General features: G+C 52.1%; 1 protein-coding gene across 6 annotated transcripts in view; it reads right to left on the bottom strand.

Annotated features, from left to right (window-relative positions):
* The window catches only part of GDPD5 (glycerophosphodiester phosphodiesterase domain containing 5), an 84,061-nt gene that overhangs the window by 33,429 nt on the left and 30,231 nt on the right, over window positions 1–20,401 (bottom strand). For all 6 annotated transcript variants that reach the window (XM_063093533.1, XM_063093537.1, XM_063093534.1 and 3 more), the window contains 2 exons: window positions 17,512–17,595; window positions 5,493–5,668 (listed from right to left, as the gene is read on the bottom strand). In XM_063093533.1, coding sequence (XP_062949603.1) covers window positions 5,493–5,609 — 117 coding nt within the window. In that variant the 5' untranslated portion in view covers window positions 5,610–5,668; window positions 17,512–17,595. The remainder of the gene's footprint in view (window positions 1–5,492; window positions 5,669–17,511; window positions 17,596–20,401) is intronic.

Below are 20,401 nucleotides of genomic sequence, written 5' to 3'. Positions count from 1 at the left end.
CTCGGGCCCACCTGGCAACACCCTCTCCCCTCCTCACACCCTAGCCACACTGGGGCTAAATTACTTCCAGTTCCCAAACACAAGATGTTCTCTGTACACACCGATCCCCCTGCCCTGAACACCTCCCCACTCTGGTGAGATGACACTAACTCACTGACGCCAGCTCAGGCAAACTTTCCTGCCCTCGGGTTTCCCTGGGCTTCTGCAATGATCATCGTGGGTGATCTGGGTATGTCAGTTCCAACTGGCTTCCCCAGCAGCCTGGGAACCCTTTAAGGGAGGGGGAACCAGTTCTGATACATCTGTGACTCCAGGGCCCAGAGCAGGTATCAGGACAGGTTTGTTAACCAAACAAGTAACCAGTGCATCCCTGCGTGGAGCGGGAGAGGGCATAGGCCTGGGGGTGAGAGGGGGCAGTGTGAGCTGTGCCTTCAGCCCCTCGGCTTGAATAAACCACTCACTCTTCCTGGAGCCTCATCTGTATGATGGACGGGACCAATAAAGATTGTAACAGCCCTCAAAAGGCCAATGTCCTATAGAAATACGAAGAGAGTTGACCATTCACAGTGTCTCCTTCAGTCTCTGGCTGGGAAGTTCCACCAGGCATCTGACCTACATCCTTCTGGCCACAGAGAAGCTGTGCTGCCTCCCACAGACACACAGTCTTCAGGGGGCCTGTGGGGACAGCCTGAGAACTGTCTTCTGTCCTACGAAGTCCTTAATTGGCAGTATTAGAGTAATGAGTCACAGACAACAGCCAATTAATTATCCCTGGTTATAAAAAGCTGCGCTTCCCTCCCTTGCTGCTGAGCGAGGCGGGCCTCCTGCTGCCAGGCGCTTCCGCTCCTCAGCGCTGGAGCTGCAGACTAGGTCAGCCCACCTCTCTGGTCCTTACTTTCCTGTTTCCTTACTGGTCAAGCATCTGAACTGGGGGGAGGGGCAGCGTGAGCAAAGGCTCGGAGGAGTTGGGAACGTCAGGCTGGTGGGGCAGGAAGGAGACCAGCTCGGATGGAGAGGAGGGGGCGCTCCCAAGCTCTCGGCCCACTCTCATCACTCCCCAGGATCCACTTCAGTGCTGCGGGGCTGGGGCTGGATCCTAAGGAGGGACACACTGAGGGTTCCTAGCCTGGCATTGAAGGACACTCCCTATCTTGTCCCAAACGCTCTTTCTCAACACCCATCCTTGTTCTTTCCCCCAACCTCTATCTCCCTGAGCCTCTTGCTGCAAATCTCAATGCCCCACGTGATGGCTCTAAGCCTTGATTTCTCCATCCGTAAAATAGGCACACAATTAAACATGCCCCATGGGGGTTTTACAACAATGAATGCGGTGATGCATGTAAACAAGAAGGACTTGAACCCAGGCTTACCTGAGTCAAAGATGCCGGGGAGAGTCCCCACAGGAAGAGGGGAAAGTGGGAAGGAAGCGAGGCACCAGGTCCCTGGTGGACCCTGCTTCCCCTTGCAGAGGCCTCTCCACCTGCCCCTAAGCCCAGGCAGCTTTCCTCTCCCCTCCAGCACTCCCAGAGCTCACACGAGGGCCTCTGTTTGTACACCGAAATTTATGGAGCCCTTACTCTGCCCTGGCTCTGTCTTTGAGACACCAGATTGCTGTTTCCTTCACTGTGCCAGGCCAGGGAGCCCAGCTTCCACCCCTCCCCACATCCCCTCAACCCTGGAATAGGGAGAGAAAGGAGAGAGGAGGGGGGAGAGAAAGGAGAGAGGAGGGAGGAAAGAAAGGATGGGTGCAGGGGTTCTGAGCTCAGGAAGTGGGAGGAGAAAGGTGCGGGGGTGGGGCTAGTGACAGGCTGGAGGAGCAAGGGATGCTCATCCTCAGCTGTGACTTTTGGGGTCGCTTGAGCTGAGCCCGCCCCTTTCTGCAGAGCTGCTGCAAAGCTCTCTCCCCTCTCGCCCCGCAACCTGGCTTGTGGTCTCCTGCTGCCCCCCCACCCCCAGCCTTGGCTCCATACCTGGATACCTGGAGTCCCAGACCCTGGTGTCTGCAGAGTCTGTACCACGCTGGCTCCCAGTCAGCTCAAAACCAGTCTCGGCCCACTTCCTCCATCCGGGGCCCTGTGATGGCCACAGCCAAGACCCATCACTTCCTGACTCCACAGCCTTGACCAGCTAGCCCAGGACCCTTCAAGGGGCAGGAGATGCCCTGTGGGATACACCTTCTGCCAGCATCTGCCCAATGGCCAAGGGCTCTCTGCTTGGGAGCTCAGCTATCCTTCTCCCCACAACCTTGTCTATCTTCCCACCATCTACAGCACTCAGGGCCAGATCCAGGCTCTGCCCTTCACGGGCTGTGCACCCGTGTCCCAGTCACTCACATCCCTGGCTTCTGTTTGCCCGTCTGTAGCTCACACGCTTGTTGGGAGGAACGTGTGGGCGTGTGTCAGCACTCAGAACAGCGCCGGCTCGCAGAATGCACGGGGTGCTGCCTACAGTGGAGCTCCTGCCTTTCTAGACACAGGAAGGCCAGGGTCAGGGAGGCCTTCTGCCTGCCCCCAGCCCCTGGGGAGAACAGAGCATGGAGCAAAGCAGAGTGGCCACAGAATGCTGAAGTCAGACTTCCGGTCAAGATGGCGGAATAGATGGTCCCCAGCGTCACTCTCTCCCACAAATCAACCAATTTACAACTATAAAAAAGTAATGGCAGGCAAGCTGGGGCTGCTAGAGCTCAGGGGAAGAGGAGGAGAGACCTACCGAGTGCATGTAGGCAAGAGAAGCCATGATGAGAGAAAGAAAAAACTGCTCTGTTTCAAGCCCTGGCCGCATCAGGCTGGAGCTACTGAGAGCACAGAGCAGGAGATGGCAAAAGCTGCAGCTGTGCCTTTCAGATGGCGTTGCTTGGAGGCAGCAGGGGATAAGAGGGCCTTGGTGACGCCAGGCCAGCAATACCACTAATACAGTTCCCATGGACCCACATAGGACCAAGGAGCCACAACTACTGAAAAAAAGGAGCCACTCAGAGGCCGGTGAGTCATCGCAAGGGACCAGAACACAGCCCATCCCATGGGAAGTGTTTGCAGCATGGGTGGTGGGGGAGACAAGCCCATCAGGGGAACACTAGGGCATGGCAAGGACAGCTGATCTGTCCCCCAATAAGCCTAAGACCACTCAGAGGACACTGGTCAAGAATATAGAATTGCATGGGGTGCAGTTTGATGAAAAGACTCAGGCCCAGACCAGAGTTTCTACACAACCCAGGTGCACTGGATTTCACTAGACCTGGAAGTACCTATAAAGTCAATCATTAAAACCTGAGCTGCACAAAAAGCCTTCCCCAGGGAATCAGCAGCAAAGCAGCAATTTAGCTAAACCACACACATCAAGTACTGGTCGTCACAGGAAGTTCCCCCATTTTAGAAGTAAGCAAAGGACTTCAAATTAGTTCCAATGCAGAGTTTAAGTGGTGGGAACAGCAAATAATCCAACACAGAACTGAAAGAAAAAACAAAGTACCTGCAACCAGAGACAAAGTTTGATATTAACTAGTAAAGGTCTCATTTCACCAAAGAACATCTATAAGACCTAGAAGGACCAGAAGTCCCCTGGGCTACCAAGCCAGAAAGGGGGGAGGGCTGGGGGCCTCAGCAATGCCCCCGACACCTGCAACCAGTCCCAAGGGTGGGGGACGAGGGCCTCGGCCACACCCCCAGACACTCACAGCCAGCCCAGCAGTGACCACCAAGCCACCACAGGAAGTGCCCTGGGTTCCCAAGCTGGGGTGGTGGGGGGCAAGGGCTCTTGCCACACCCCCAACATCTGCACCCACCCTGGCAATGACATAGCCACTGCTGGAAGCCCCCCAGGTCTCCCCTGTGAGAATGGGTGGGGGTGCCAGAGGCCTCAATCCTACCCCTCCTCCTTCCTCCTCCTTCTATCACATTTCCTTCCCCTTTCCCCCTCCCTCCCTCTCCCAACTGCTCTGCAACCACATCCTAGAATGTAAAAAAATATAATAAAATTACATTTTCTTTTAAAAAAAAAAAATCAGGTTGCCAAGATTGCACATGGATGTCACTCAGGCAATACAAACTGGCAAGTTCAGAGGGATGAAAGAGAAGACTCAGGTCTAATAAAAGTCTAAAAATGACAAAATGAAAAAAAAAAAAAGAATGCTGAAGTCACTAACCTGACCCCTCTCCCTCCCAGAGAAAGAAGCTGGGGTTCAGCATCCAGAATGACCTGTCTCAATGGCTAGCCACAGCCGGCACTGTGCTGGCCTCTTCACATCCTGCATCTCACATCATTGCCAGTGGCTCCTCCACAACTGCAGGTGTGTCGTCACCTCCACTTCCCAGGTGAGGGAGCTCACGGGCAGCTAGGTACAGGTGGAGGAGGCACCACTGGAGCTTTAGTCCTCTGACTCCAGAGCCCTTGGCCGCACCACTGTGGGGGAATCCTGCTTCCTCATAAGAGGGAGAGGCTGTAACGCATGGTGCTCAAGGGGGCTTCCCAGCAGGCGCCTGGGGTGGAGACATGGGGCTCCAGTCTCTGTGGCCTTAGTCAGGCCCCTTCCTCTCCCTTGCCTCAGTTTGACTGTATTGCCTCCTCTGTGCTGGGAGTGGGGACATGGAAATGAGTCAGGCCTGGTGCCTACCCTGGTGGTCCCTGCTTCTCACCATTTGGGGGTCATGAATTCAGTCTAGTGCTGTGTCCCTCACCAGTACAGGCAGAGGAGGGCAGACGGGCAGACAAGCTTCCTCAGCCTTCCAGTTCTGATAGCCTGGCCTACTTGGCCTCTGAGCTCAGTCGTGCCCCCTTGGCCACTCCAGCCTGTTTCGGGGCTGGCTGCATTTGGAGGCTGGCTTCTTTGTTTGAACAAACAGGAGGGAGGAGGAAAGTTGTTCTCCAGGCAGCAAAGCTTTTAGATAAATACCACGCAGGAATTTGGTTCCTTCAGAGAAGAAACTAGATCCGCTGGCTGATAGCACCCCAGGGACAGGAGTACAGCTCAGGTCTGGCTTGGGGAGCTCGGCACTGAAGGAGGCTTTCTTTATCCAGCTGGGCACCTGCTGCCAGCCCTGGCAGGCCCGTGACTCAGGTGACTGGGCTCTGGTGCCAGGCCATGGCCTTGACAGCTCCAGGCTCCAGGATGGCTGGGCCCACCTCCTCACCCTCTCCTCTACCACCAGCCTGCCTGTCCAGAGATCTGCCAGGAAGCTGAGAACTTCCACTCACCTCAGGGTGATCCTTCCCTCATGGAGCGCCCCCCCCCCCCCCCGCCCAGTCCCCATGCCATCAGAGGAGAGTTAACAACTGGCTGTGTCCATGACAGGATGAGCTCCTTCCCTGCCCACCTGGTCAGGTAGACTCAAGAATTACTGTGGGCCCATTTTACAGAGAAAGAAACTGAAACCCAGAGGAGTCACTGATCTGTCTGGAACTATACAGCAGAGAAATGGAGCTCAGGCCCCCTCCCCCAGCACCTTGGGCTTTCTGGGGCTCCCTGGGTCCCTTTGACCTGTCCCAGGGTGACTCACCGGCGTGGTGTCATCGTGGGAGCGCTGGTAGCGCTTCCAGCGGCAGCCGTAGATGCCCGTGAGGCAGGAGAGGCACAGCTGTGGCTCATAGTACTGCAGGGGCTGGTGCTTCACCATGCTCGTGCTCGCCGCCCTGGCGCCCGGCCCTCAGGCGCCCATGGAGGCCCCGGCTGGTCCTGCAGGAGGAAGCACAGGGCTGTGAGGCAGGGAAGAGCGAGGGGTCAGGCCGATACGGTGAAAGTCAGTATAGCCTAGGTCAGGGGGAGCTCACTCCTCAAAGCCTGGGGGTCAGGGGCCCACCCTTGCAGGTCCCCAGGACCTGTCCTCCCTACTCCTTCCCCTCCAGCCACAGCGAGCTCCCTGCCTTCCTCACGCCAGCCTCGCATGCTGCTATTTCCCCTGCCTGCTCTGCGCTCAGAAACCCCCTCTCCTCAGGTCTCTGCTCAAGTGTCCTCTTCTCAGTGAAACCGCCCAAATCCCCCTCTGCACAAGTGCAGCCCCTTCCTACACTCCCTAAGCTCCCTCCCACACCCTCAGCTCTATATTCTCCTGTTCTTAAATACAGTTTCCTTATTTTGTCTGCCTACCCCACTGTAAGCTAAGTTTTATGAAGGCAAGGATTTTTGTCTCTATTCTCTGCTGTATTCCCAGTAACTAGAACAATGCTTAGTCCATAGCCAACTTTCAAAATAAACACTTTAGAATAAATTATCATGAAAGTCAACATATACTGACACTTCAAACACACCAGGCACTGTGTGAGCACTTTACATTCATTGTTCCAGCTCATCGCCACAACCACCTGAAGTGGCAGGTACTGTCCCAAACCCCTTTGACAGTTGGACACACTGAGGCCGGGGACAGGCGGAGCAATGCCTGGCCTGCAGTCACACAGCTGGGAGCAGTCGATCTAGGAATCTGCCCCAGTGGCTCCAAAGTGCTCATTCCTTCAGGCACAGGAGCCCTTCACGTGGTGGGGCCTGCGGGAGGCTGGTGTAGCAATAGGAGGTATCTTGAGGGTTGAACTGTCGCTGCCAGGAGCAGCTGTCCCGACCCTGCTTGGCACCAGGAGATAGCTACAGGGGGCTCAGCCTCCTGGGGCCAGGGTTGGTCAAATGTGACCAGGTGGCACTGGCTTGGGGCGCCTCACATACCCTGTTGTCAGGCATCATCTGACCCTCAACACCACTGTGAGGTTGTTATTCTTATTATTCTATTTAGCAGATGGGGCGCAGAGCAGAAAAATTATTTGCCCAAAGCACAGCTGCCCTGAGGTGTCAGGACTCAACCTCTGCTCTGTGAGACTCTGGAAACTCAGTCATATGTTCTATGCCAGGCCCTGTCTTAGGCCCTGGAGACACTGTCAACAGGACAGACACTTGTGAGCCTCTCATGGCCTCACAGGACCAGTGAAGGGAACAACCAGCACTGCTCCAAGTGCTTTCCATGCGTTAACTATAAAAGCAACCCTAGGAAGTAAGTATTATCGTTAGTTTTTTAGTTGAGATAAAATTCACACACCATAAAATTCACCCTTTTAGATTTTTTTTTTTTTTTTTTTTTTTTGTGGCTGGCCCGTGTGGGAATCTGAACACTTGACCTTGGTGTTATAACACCACACTCCAACCAACTGAGCTAATGGGCCAGCCTGAAAATTTACCCTTTTAAAGTATATAATTCAATATCGAATATATTCATTTTTAGTATATTCACAAAGTTGTACAACCATCATTACTATCTAATTCCAAAACATTTCATCATCTCAATAAAATCCCCCATATCCATTAGCGGTCAATCCCCCACTCACCCTAGCCCCAGCCCTTCAGGCTCTGGCAACCACTAATCTCCTTTCTGTCTCTATGGATTTGCCTATTCTAGAGATTTCATATAGACACAATCATACAACATGTGGACTTTTGTGTCTTGCTTCTTTCACTTAGCATAATACTTTCAAGGTTCACCCATGTTGTAGCATGTATAGGGACTTCATTCCTTTTTATGGCTGAATAATATCTAATTGTACGGATATATCATACAATTCAGTTTATCCATTCACCAGTTGATGCACATTTGGGTTGTTACCACTTTTTGGTTTTATGAATAATGCTGCTATGAATGAGTTTTTGTGTGAACATATATTTTCATTTCTCTTGGATATATACTTTGGGGTGGAATTGCTGGGTTATATAGTAACTCTTATGTTTAATTTTTTGAGAAACTGCCAAATTATTTTCCAAAATAAAAAACATTTTATATTTCCAAAGTCTTATTATTATCATCCCCATTTTACAGATGAGAAATCTGAAGCACAGAAAGGTTTAGCCATTTCCAAAGGTCACACTGTAGCACCAGAATTCATACCTAGGCAAACTGTAACCCCTGGGCCCACCAAATCCGACCTGTTGCCTATTTTTGTACAGCCCACAAGCTACGAATGGTTTTTACATTTTTAAATTGTTGGGGGAAAAAATCAAAACAAGAATATCTTGTGACACATGAAAAGTCACATTTCAGTGACCATAAATAGTTTTATTGGACACAGCCACACTTATTCATTTATGTATTGTCTGTGGCTGCTTTAACTATAACTGCAGAGTTGAGTAGTTGCCACAGAGACCATATGGCCTGCAAAGCCTAAAATACTTACCGTCTGGGAACGTTTGCAGACTCATGCAACTACTGGGTGCTAAAGTCTCATGAGCCAGTGTTGTAAGTGCAGCGTATGATGCAGGGAGTAAAGGAAGGCTGTGGGCACTTACCACAGTGCAGGGAGGGTCAGACCATGCTTCCTGGAGGCAGCTCTGAGTCCTGTAAGGTGAGCTCCCCGGATGCCACTCTCTAAGTGCACGGGGGCTGTAATGGGGGCAGGCCAGGCTTCAGGCCCACTCTCTACTCCCACCTCTGGGCCTCACTCAAGGCCTCTGCCTATCCCCCTTCCCACTCCCCACCAATGCCACCACCAATGCTAACCTCAGCACAGGGATTACAGCCTCCAGTCTGAAGAAAAAGATGCATTAGGAGCTTGCTGGGAAAACTGAATGACCCAGAGCTTCCTAATTGCTGGGAATTGACTGGTGCAGCCTCTGTCCCAGTGGCTCCCTGGGGAGGCAGTGGAACATGATGCAGCTGCTGGGGGCTCTCTGAGCCAGGTTGAGCCCAATGCCTGAGGGACAGGATGGGGTGGTGAGGCTGCTGCACTCAGCTTTACTACACTCCGGAAGATTTAGGGTGCCCACATATGAACTCCCACATTCACAACCTTCCAGAGGGGGTGGATGGCCAGAGTCCACAGCCAGGGAGCCAGATCTCACCCTATGCACCCCCCAGATTAGGGCGTCTACTGTCACATCAGTCACCACATCTGTCCCAACTCCCCAGTAAGGGAGGAGGCAGCAGCAGTGCAGAAAGAAGCGTGGACTTCCCTTGTCTCAGCCACTGACTTGCTCTGAGGCTGGGGCCACTCAGGGCTCTTTCTTGAGCCCTGGTTTCTGAATGTGTGAAGGGCGTGGCAGCCTTTGCCTTGACTTCTATAGGAGAACACATGGTTGGGGGTGGGGGGAGGGTACAGCAGGTGGCCATTCTGCGAGCCGGGCCCACACCAGGTTCCCCTGCCTTCATGTTCCTTTCCCACGACTCCCTGGACCCTGGGACTGATTCCCATGTGTCCTCTGCCTGCCCCTCCCCCATCCCCATGACTGAGCATTACCACCCACCCTGGAATGGAAATTCCACTTCCAATCTGGCAAAGAGGGAAGTAGAACTGCGTATGTCACGCCTCAGCCAATCCTGGCTTTTGGACTCCTCCCCAGGTGAGTTTCTCTGCTGTTCAAAACCACAGGGGCTTCTTTGGGAGGCAAACCTCTTCTTTTTCCTCTGTGTGTCCTCCTGGCTGGGGCCATCTTGTTCACTCCCATGGCTTCAGTTACTAGGTGCTGCCAAGGCCACCCAATCCCTGCCTCTCAAGATAGCCAGTGGCTCCTGGCTGTCTCCAGGGGGTGTCACCCAGGCCCTGCAGACCTAGCTTTGCCACCTTGACCTCCTCACCACCCCGACCTGCTTCTAACACCCCTCAAGGTCCTTTTCTCACATCCCCTCGGCCACTACCTTGGTCCAGGTCTCATCTCCACCTGTGGCCAGACTGAACTTTCTAACAGGCAAATGAGCAGGATCCAGCCCCTCCTGCTCCTCCCACCTCATCTCTCCAGAACTTGCTGTTCCTTCACCCGGTAAACACCTCCTGATCCTTTGAGTCTCAGCTCAGATGTTACCTGCTCCAGGGACCCTCCCTGAGCACGAGGTTTGCTTAGAGGTTTCCCCAGCCTCCCACACCCCTGCATGACCCTCACTCTTACCTGAGCATATACTGTGTAAGCACTGTTTTGACATGCCCATCTCCCCCATGGGACAGCCTGAGTTATCCCCATGTCCCCAGTGACTAGCACAGGGCAGCAGAGGAGGAGGTACTAGGGGCTTCCAGACTATTCTCCAGAGAAAGGCCCAGAAGTTCAGTTAAGAGAGATGTGCTGCTCAGACACTGGGCAGTTGGGACAAGATCTCGGAGATCAGGCCAGACTCTCCCTCCCCTCCTCCACCAGCCCATCACCACCCCTCCCCTTCCTGCCAGGACTAATGGCATTACTTAGGATCAATCGATTTTTCCAAACCACCTCCCAGGGCTGCTGATACCAGCCAAGTTCCCAAGAAATCCCCTGCCAAGAGCCCCTGCTGGCTCTGGGACAAGAGAAAGCTCTCACCTCTGAGCCTGATGTCCAAAGCCCCTCCCCAGCCCGAAGGCCTGTTTTCTGTCTGAGTTCCTGGCCTCTGCCCTGAACTGCTACAGCCTCCTGTTTGCACAGGAAAAGGCCTTCCAAGAGTCTGTGCCTGTGATGAAGTGAATGCCTGCCATGGAGCTAGAGCAGGATGTTGGGGATGGGCCCACACCCCCAGGGTCCTCTTCATCCTGACATCCTGGAATGCACCTACTCCTTCTCCCTGCCATGGTTGCTAGGCTGCCGGGCCCTTCCTGCCCCAAAGACTGCACTGTTTCAGGCCCCCTGCCGTTCTCTTTCCCAAGAGAAGAAACCGATTCAGGACAGGTTTGCGTGCCCAGGTTCCAGCCTGGTCTCTCTCAAGACTTGCTATGTGACCTCAGATAGGTCACTAGCTCTCTCTGAGCCTTACTTTACCCATCTGAAAAATGGGGGCTGGATGGGGTAACACGTGATAGTGCCCAAGTGTGCGATAGAAAGGAGTAAACCCCCAATACATGCTGCAACATGTATGAATCTTGAAAATATTATGCTAAGTGAAAAAAGATAGTTATAAAAGGCCACATATTACATGATTCCCTTTATAAGAAATGTCCAGAAGAGGCAAATACAGAGAAAGGAAGTAGATTAGTGAATGCCGGGAGCTGGGACGGTTAGGGAGGAAAGGCGAGTGACTGCTAATGGGTATGGAATTTCTTTTTGGAGTAATAAAAATGTTCTGGAATTAGATAGTGGTAATAGTTGTACGGCTCTGTGACTATATTAAAAACCACTGAATTGTGGACTTTAAATGGGTGAATTGTATTGTATGTGGGTTTTATCTCAATAAAACTTTTTAAGTGTCCAGGTCTGGAAGTCAATTGAAGATTCTCTGCATCAGTTGTGGAGGTGCCGCAAGGCCAGCAGCAGCTACCCCAGAGGGGACAATGGCCTGGGGATGTTGGCTGTCCTTGGGCCCCCACCATTCCTACCCAGGTTTGGGTCTCCAGGGCCCTCAGATTCTGAGAACTGCTCTATTCCCTTCCAAGGAACTCTTCTGCTCAAATTAACCTGAATTGTTTCTGTTGTTTGCAACCCAAAATCTTGACTGGTACAAGGGTAGTTGCTGTGTTCCCAGTTCCTAGCACGTTTTAAGCATTCGATAAACATGTTCAAGACATGGCTGGACTAACAAATGCAGTGTTTTACCACTAGTTACACAGTTACTGTTTGTCGAGCTGCCGCTTCCTTGCTGGGTAGCATGGGCACCGTGGACGGTGTGGGGGATCTGCCAGTGTGTACATGTGCTATCTCCCGATGACAGCCGTCCAAAGTAGAGATCAACAGTCTCATTTTACAGATTAAAAATATGGGCCTCAGTGAATGGATAAACAAACTGTGGTACATGCAGACAACAGAATACTATTTGGTAGTAAAAAGAAATGAGCTAACAGACCACAAAAGACGTGGAGGGACCTTGAAAGCATATTGCAAAGTGACAGAAGTCAATCTGGAAAAGGCTACATACTGTATGATTCTAACTATATGACATTCTAGAAAAGGGAAAACTATGGAGGCAGTAAAAAGATCAGTGGCTGTCAGGAGCTCAGGGGGAGGGAGGAAGGCAGGGACAAATCAGTGGAGCACGGGAGATTTTTAGGACAGGTTAACTATTCTGTACGACATGGTAATGATGGACACATGTCATTACATGTGTCAAACCCCACCGAATGTGCAACACAGAGAGTGAACCCTAATGTAAACTATAAACTTTTGTTAATAATGTACCAATATTGGTTCATCAATTGTAACAAACAAACCACACTAATACAAGATGTAAAGATCAGGGGAAACTGGGGAGAGGCTAGGGAGAGGGAGAATATGTGGGACCTCTCTGTACTTCCCAATCAATTTTTCTGTAAACCTAAAACTGCTCTAAAAACAGAAAGTCTATTAATTAAATATATATGTGTATGTGTGTACACACACACACACACAAACACACGCCCACGAGGTTAAGTGATTTGCCCAAGGCCAGACAGCTAATTGTGGAGGAGGGAGGATTTAAACCCAGGGCTGCTGGCTCTGAAGCCCAGACTTTCTGTGGCACCAGCCCCAGCAGGAAGGTCTGCCCATGTTTCCACCACCTTCCATGTCTACGCCAGCCACAGCATTTGTGTAACTGTGAATTGCACCTCAAAGGGCTGAGCTCAATATTTTGTTTGGCACTAGGGGAGCGTGGGCACAGAGTAAGGCCAGGAACCTGGGGGAGGAAAAGGAAAAGCCCCCAACGGGTGTCAGGGCTTGGGGAGGCAGAGGCCTGCCCTTCCCCAGCAGCCTGCCAGCGCCCCTGGCATGCAGCGGCACCACTCCCCTGCTCCTCGGCCGCGGCAGCCCTCACTGGGTCTGCACCCCAGCCAGCCCACGGCCCGCAGTCTGAGACTGAGCTCAGCCACTGGCAGGGCAGGCAACCTCTCCAAGCCTCTGGCTTTCCCATCTGTGTCATGGGACAGTTTGAACACCCTCGGATGACCTCAAGGGCCTTTCCAGCACTCAACTTCTAAAACCCTTTAGCTACCTGCTCTCTCCTCAGCCCCAGGATAAAACAGAGAGGGGCTGCTCAAGGAGGATGGAAAGACACGTCCTGCGGCCCCTCCCGGGTCTGACTGGGAAAGAGCCCCCTCCATTCCTGGGCTAAGCACTAGGAGTCCTGATGGTTAGTCGCCCTCCTGGGATGCAGTTCAAAACTTGGGAGAAAGCTGAAGGAAGGCCTGCGGTAGGGTTAGACGGAGGGTCATCCTGAGCCCCAGGCCAGGACCTTCCCCTGCCCAAGGGCCTCCAGCATCTTTGATAAGGACCAAGAAGAAGGTACATCATGGCCTGGATAACTCACAGTGATGACCCCAAACTTCATGGAGCGTAAAACCCCAAGCATGAAAGGCACAGGGCCATGGTGACTTCTTCCCACAGGGCTCAGGGAACATGGCCTTGGGGAACATGGTCTTGGGCTGTGATCAGGGCCTCTCTGTGGTCCTTCCTCACTGCTTCACCTATCCTCTGCTCCCAAACCGGGTGTGTCTGTGAAACCACCTTAGCCCTGGAGCCCCTCTGCCTATCCTCAACATCTAGCAAAACTCCTACTCGGCTCCTCCTCCAGGAAGCCCACCCTGACTGGGTCAGGGTCTTTTGGGGATCCCTCAACTCTGTGCTTCCTTGGTTCACAGCACTGAGCACTGTGTGGAGGATTCCTGGAGAGGGTGGGATCTAAGCAGAATTCAGGAATAAGGAAAGCTTTGTAGCATAAAGGGGAAAAGGAAGGGCATTCTAGGTAAAAGGACAGTGCAGAGAAAGACTGGGTGGCAGGGAGGGGAATGATCAGAGCTTATCCCAGGACAGAGAGCACCCCTGGGATCCAGCCAGCTAGTTAAGCCCCACTTGGGTTACATCCAGTGGCAGTGGTGGGGTTTGCTACCATCAGGAGCCCTCCCTTCCCTCTGGGAGGCCAGGGACAGCAGGGTACCCCCCAAGCAGCTCACCAACTGGACCATTTCCCAAAACAAAACAACCAAACCCAAACCTACAAAGCAAATCTCTGGCCCCAAGGCTAGAGCTGCAGTTGGGAGAGGGGGCTAATTTGGAGACTTCCCACACCCTGAGGCTTGTGAGAAGCCCACCCAGAGAAATGTGGAACCAGCCAATCCCAGGCCCTACCCCACTGCTCTCCAGCACCAGCGTTCTGCAGGTAGCTTTTTGGGAATGCTCAAAGATTTAATATACTTGTATTTCCCACTGTGCAGTCTCATTAGATGGCTTGAATCAAGAGTTCTGGGCTGCCATCATCTCGCTGTGTGGCCTTGGGTGAGCTGCTCCACCTTTCTGGGCCTCAGAGAAAGCCCTAGATTCTACTGAAATTAGCAGACAGGGTAGCCAGACCTAGGGCAGGAAGGAAGTCGAGTTACCAAAGCAGCTGCCAGCGGGGAGAGGCTGGGGGAGGAGGGGCTGGGGAAGGCAGCAGGGAGGTGGCCTCAGAGGTAAAGAGGCAACGTGGGCCAGTGCCGCCCAGTCCCCCAGCATGCCTTCTCATTCTCTGGGGAAAAGTTACTCAGTGGTCAAGGGTGGGGCCCTCAAAGAAGCAATCATGCCATCATTAGGGTCATTATTAATCTCTTTCCATGGTGATGCCAGGCCTCCTATTTACCCATCACTTCTGCCCCAGGAGACCTCTCATTGCTCTTCCTCTTGAGGGGAGGCTGGTAGAGCCTGGAGGCCGTGCAGGCTTCCTTCACCCCAGTGGGCCCTCCAGTCCTTTCCATCCTCCTGGCTGCCCTCCCACAGAAATGCTCCCCGCTCCTCCCAGCAGCAAGGGTGAGCTACCTCCTGGGAACTGCAGCCTTGTAGTCCCGTCTGTCCCGTATCTCAGGCTCTTTAGCTCATTCAGTACATGTTTAGGAAGCCTCCACCATGTGCCAGGCACCACTTGGAGCTGAGAGGGAGTCCCAGAGAAGTAGACATGGACCTTTCTTTCAAGGAGACAACCTCATTGTAGCAAAAGCAGCTACAACCATTATACCCACAGGTACCGTGCTTTACAGGTTACAAACAACCTCCACACACGTTATCTCACTGAAGTATCACACCAGCTCCACAAGTCAATACCAAGGCCCCCATTTTATAGACCAGGATGCTAAGACTGGAAGAGGTCAGGACTTGCCAGGCAGCAGGCTGATAACCATGCATCCTGAGCAGACATCTGCTGAGCCTCTCCCTCAGCTGAGGCCCCTGGGGGGGCAGGCCATATGTTTGGGACATGTTTGAGGCAATGGTCTGGACAGGAGCTAGGTTCAGGATCCTGCCCTAGGGCCTTGAGTTCTCTTGGCACAGAAAGGACCTCTCTTTCAGGGCTACAAGCTTGGGCTAAGTAGTCAACAAGAGTGACCTGGCTTTGCCCAGAGAGCAGAGCTTAGCATCTCAGAACCCCAAATCACAAATGCCTCAAACCAGAGTTTTAGAATCATCTCACCCAAGACTCATGGAATCGTGGAATCCTGCAACAATCCAACTGGGACCTTAGACTTACCCCTGGATTTCAGACTATTAAGTCATAAAATGTCAGCACCAACAAAGTCCTGGAGCCACTCCATCCAGCCTTCCTTCCTAGGCAGAAATCCCCTGTACAGCTCCTACTCGTGGTTCTCCAGGCTCCAAATGAGCCAGTGGCTTGCATAGGCTTGCAAACTGCCAGTGATGGGCCTTCCCCCACTGGAGGGCTGAGCAATTCCCTCTAAGCTACCAGGACTGTAGGAAGGCCATCCTGAGAGAAGTTCCCGCCCCTTGTCCCCCACTGACACTGACAGATTCTCCTTGGAACAGGTAGAGCCACCAAGTGCCCCCCAGGACCTCTGCTGGTTTCTTCCGATGCCTCTCTCTGGGTCTCAGGGACAGGGGCCACCTGCAATGGGTGAGGGGGAGGGGGGAAGCTGAGTGTGGCAGAGACTTGGGCTGAGCAAAACTCTGCCCAGTTTTGCCCCTGAAGGAATGAGGAGCAATGATTTATTTTGCTTATTTATATAAAATAGCAGAGCTGTTATACAAACAGGCCTCCCAAGCAGGACCTGGGGATGGAGAGAGAAGTACATCCTATTATTTAAGGAATCTTTCTCTCACTTCCCTCCCAACACCTACCTTTCCAGCCTCACCTCTCCCTGCCCCTCCTTGCACCGCTGTGCTCTAAGGACACCACACTACCCAGCGTTCCCACCTCCGTGCTTTGCTCAGGCTGGGCCCTCTGCCAGGGAAGTCCTCCTCCTACCCCAATCCAAATCCCACCCATCTTAACAAACGGACCCTGGTCAAAGCTTGGTCTGATCCCCACCCCCCCACCAAGAAGCCCACTGCCTCCTCCCTTTGTGCTCACATCACCTGGCAGAGCTCTTGAGATGATCACAGGCCTTAGTGCTTGGTAATTACCTGCTTCCGTGGCTGCCTCCCCCATTAGACTCAGAGCTTTCCCGGGGTGAGACTTTTCTGATCCATTTGACCAAGCTTTTCTGAAAACCATAGCGTCTGTGGCCCTGCACCAGGTAATGGGGACACCAGATACCCGAGGCCCCATCCATGCTAGAGGAGTCACTATGTAGGGTACCTGTGTTCCCTGCACTGGGCGTGGCACTAAGGAGGTGCCCATTTTTTTGTTAGTCAAAAAGCTTGTTAAATGCAAGAAGGAAGGAAAAAAAGAACCAATCAGAGCCCCTTAAACCACACAACTGCAGAGCCACTTTTGAGCTAGGTCTGAATTCTGCCTTTGAATAATAATTAGCCTTTTCCCAATTTACAGAAAAAAGTTACTAAAAAGTAAAGTCTTATTAGGTACTTTTCTCCCACAAAATTTTCTTAAACCTTTGTTTGTGTTTACACATTTCTATACCAGATCTAGAGTAAGATGACCTCAGATTTAGCAGAGGACACTAATTTCATCACTATCACTAACATCTCTCTTCTTCACAGTGTTCTGAAAAGAGCAGTAGTCTCCCTGCTGCCAGGCACACCTGAGAACCTGGAGCCTAAACTCTTCTTCCCCTTTTTCAAATGTCTAGGTTTTCCTTTGGTGACCAAAGAAAATTGGCCTTGCTTTAATGCTGAGGAAGAAAGTCACAGGAGTTGGCTTGCCCACTGTGAAGGTTTATGACAATTCCATGATTCAAGGCCTCCAATTCCACCATTTGCCATTCATTCCTTCAGATAAAGCATCATTTTCTCTAGTATTCTTTCTTAAAATACAAATCTTTCCTAGAGATGGGAGCTCATTAAAACCCCAAATTGGAGGTCAAAGACACTTAGTTTAATACTTGGCTCTAGAGAAGCAGTAAATCATAGGGGTTGTGAACAGACCAGCCTGCCCGGGTTTGAAACCCAGCTCTACCACTTACATAACTGAGCAAGGTTCTTAATGTCTCTATACCTCAGTTTCCTCCTTTATAAAGTGAAGATAATAATGGCACCAACCTCACGTGCTGTTAAATGAGCTAATACATGTAAGGCCCTTAGACAGGTACCTGGTACACACTGTACTAAGCAAGAGACAACTCTATTCAGATCTTCAGTTTTTTTGTGTCCATAAAATGGGACAAGAATCCCTGTTCCTCCTGCCTATTTTCATAAACTGGAGTGCTGCCCCCATGGGAGAGGCAGATGTTTTAGAACCCAGTAGACCACTCTCTGCAGCCTGTCCCTAACTCCTTTCTCTCTCTCTCCTTACTTTCATGTGGCTTTACCTGGAAGAAGGTACCAGTGGCTATGAGCTGGGCTCCTGAGGGCGTCCTATCCACAGAGGCGGTGATGTCACTTCACTGGGAGAGCTGAGGGGACAAGAAGACAAACCCAGTGAGACCATTCATCAGTTCATCCTGACTTCCACCCTCCCACCCAACCCTTGGTGAGCACCGTGTGCTAAGTGTGGGGTCAGTGACGGGTCACAGCTAGTCCCTTCCCTGGGAAAGCTGCGAAGCTGGTGGGTGAGCTGAGAGGACCCACCTGCCCCAACCCTGGGCCATGAAACCCAGCACACACCATCCCACCTCCAAACATGCTGCCCACAAACCAGCCCGAGCCCAAACCCAGACAACCTGCTCCCCGGACCACTCATGCCCACCCCCCAGGACCCACGGAGAAATGCTCCAAAGCCCAGCCACCCTGGGGCAGAGGCCCCTTCACACTACCCAGGGACCTGCTTCTCTTCAGTAGCCACCAAACCAGCTGTTCTAAAGCAGCCGCTGAGGGAGGGCCGGTGGGCCGGAGGCGGATCTGGGGCACCGCAATTATCTGCCTGCATTCTGACTCATGCACCACCTCCCCCAGCTCCAGCTCCTGCAGCCAGCAGCACAGACCCCCACCCAGGAACTGGGAGGAGAGATGGCATTGACAGGCCACAGGGAGGGGAGAGGAAAGGAGGGGAGGGCTTCAAGTCAACACTGCAGGCTTCAGAGGACACTTCCATCTTGCCTACTAGGCGACACTGAGGCTGACAGGGCTAGGGGCCTACCTGTGTCACCCAGAGAGGGGTGGTAGTGAGACCCAGGCCTCCTGGTACCCTGCAGACCCAGAGCAGTGGTGGCTCAGGCCTGGCCCAGGGCCCATGCTGGCATGAGAAGTCCCCCCAACCCAATTGGACCCGACAGCCACACACCAGCAAGAAACACACAGCCAAGACTCAGCCTCGGGCTGGAGGTGAAGAGCTGGGCTCAGAGACAGCTTGGAAATGACATCGGCTACTGAGAGCCTGACACCTGGGGCATCCCCAACCCTGCCTCTCTGCACCTCCTGTCCACAGGTTTCTCACAGTGTCCTGAATGCACTGTACTTTACAGTTTACCAGACATATTTATTACCTTTACCTTTATCTCCCACAGTGATCCTCAGGCCTAAGTGGCAGAATGAATATAAACAGACCAGGGCTTCTCAAACTTTAATGTGCACACAAATCACCTGGGGATCTTGTTAAAATGCAGTCTGATTCAGTAGGTCTATGCTAGGCCTGTGATTCTGCATTTCTGACAAGCTCCCGGGTAATGACAATGCTGCATGTCCATAGAATACAATTTGAGTAGCAAAGATATAGTGGTAAGAGCATGGGAGCTGGGGTCAAACAACCTAAGTTAGAATCTTGGCTTTTACTGTGTGACCTTGGACAAGTTACTTAACTTTTCTGTGTCTCAATCTTTTTGTGTATAAAATAATAATAATAAAATAATAATAATAAAAAAAAACCTCAAAAAACTCCAAAGGATTGTTGTGAGGATGAAATTAGTTAACATATGTAAAACACTTAAAGAGATTATTATTTCAAGTTTTAAAACAAAGGCTGTGAGAGGCAGACATACACAGCACAGTGGTAGAGCCAAAATTCAAACCCAAAGCTCTTAATGTAAACCCTGCAATACCAAGCTGCACAAAATGTCACAGCCATCCAGCCCTCCCCACATTGGACAGACATGGATATTGAGGCCCAGAAAGGGGCAGGGAACTGACACAGCACCAGAAAGTTTGTGTCAGAAATACAAATCCATGACTCCAGCTCAGTGCTCTTTCCACACCTCACTGTCCCACGAGGAAGAGAAAGTGCCAGATTCTCTCTGAGGGGGTCTCAGCTCTGCTTTCAGCCCGCTGTGGCCAGCAGCTCCCCTGGAAACCAGATGTGGAGATGGCTGGATGTGGAGGCCATCCCCATCCCCACCCTGGCCTCTCCAGAGCCCCTGCCACCAGGCTGGGTGAGGCAGAACAACCTTTTTCCCTTTCCCATCCCCTACCTCCAGCCTGTGCCCACGGTTCAGTCCCAGGGTCACCCAGCTGGGGTCGCAGGCAGAGGGTGGGGCCTGGCTCCACCCCACTTTGCCTTCCCAGCATGGGGCCAGTGGGAGCCGGTGAGTCATTTGAAGGAAGTGTTCAGCCCCAAACAGGAAGTGGCTCTTCTAGCAGAAACCCCCTGCAGGATCTCCCCAGGGCCCCGGGGCAGGCAGTTGGGTGGTAGGAGCTGATGAAGGAAGGGAAGCTGATTGGGACATAGCAACACCTATTCAGAATTTACCTGAAACTGAAACTTGGCACCCATCCACTGCTTTGTGATGCCTGGCCTGGGGGCTGTTCTGCTGTGGACTAGCTGTGTAATCAGGTACATCAGTGCCCTTTTCTGTGCCTCAGTTCCCTCATCTGTAGAATCATGGGCTGCACTAGGAGACTGCTATGGCCTGGCATCCTACAATGAATGAAATTAAGAATCGGAGCAAACACATATAGGTTTTTAAATGGGTGAACAAATGCATACACATATGAAACAAACGAGTGAATTAAGATACCTAGATTTAAACTCTAGCTGTGACATAAGATCCATCATTTATCTATTGTTAATTGTATGATAGAGCTCACCTCACTGGCAAGAAGACCCACCCCCCAAACCACTCTTAGACAGGGAAAAGGGGCCACCACCCTGAGCCCCACACATCACAAACACAACTCATGAATACATTTATTAGAGAACATACAGGAGCCTCTATCGTGCGACACCCATGCGACCTGTAATCCTAAACGTTCGATCCCCCGACTACCACCACTCAGGCCCCAGCGAAAGTCGGCTGAAGAACGAAAGGCGACTCTGTGAGATGCCACCAC

This window comes from Cynocephalus volans, chromosome 4, assembly GCF_027409185.1.
Source record: "Cynocephalus volans isolate mCynVol1 chromosome 4, mCynVol1.pri, whole genome shotgun sequence".
Lineage (NCBI taxonomy): Eukaryota > Metazoa > Chordata > Mammalia > Dermoptera > Cynocephalidae > Cynocephalus > Cynocephalus volans.
The sequence above is the reverse complement of the archived record's forward strand: the minus strand, read 5'-3'. Positions and strand labels throughout refer to the sequence as shown.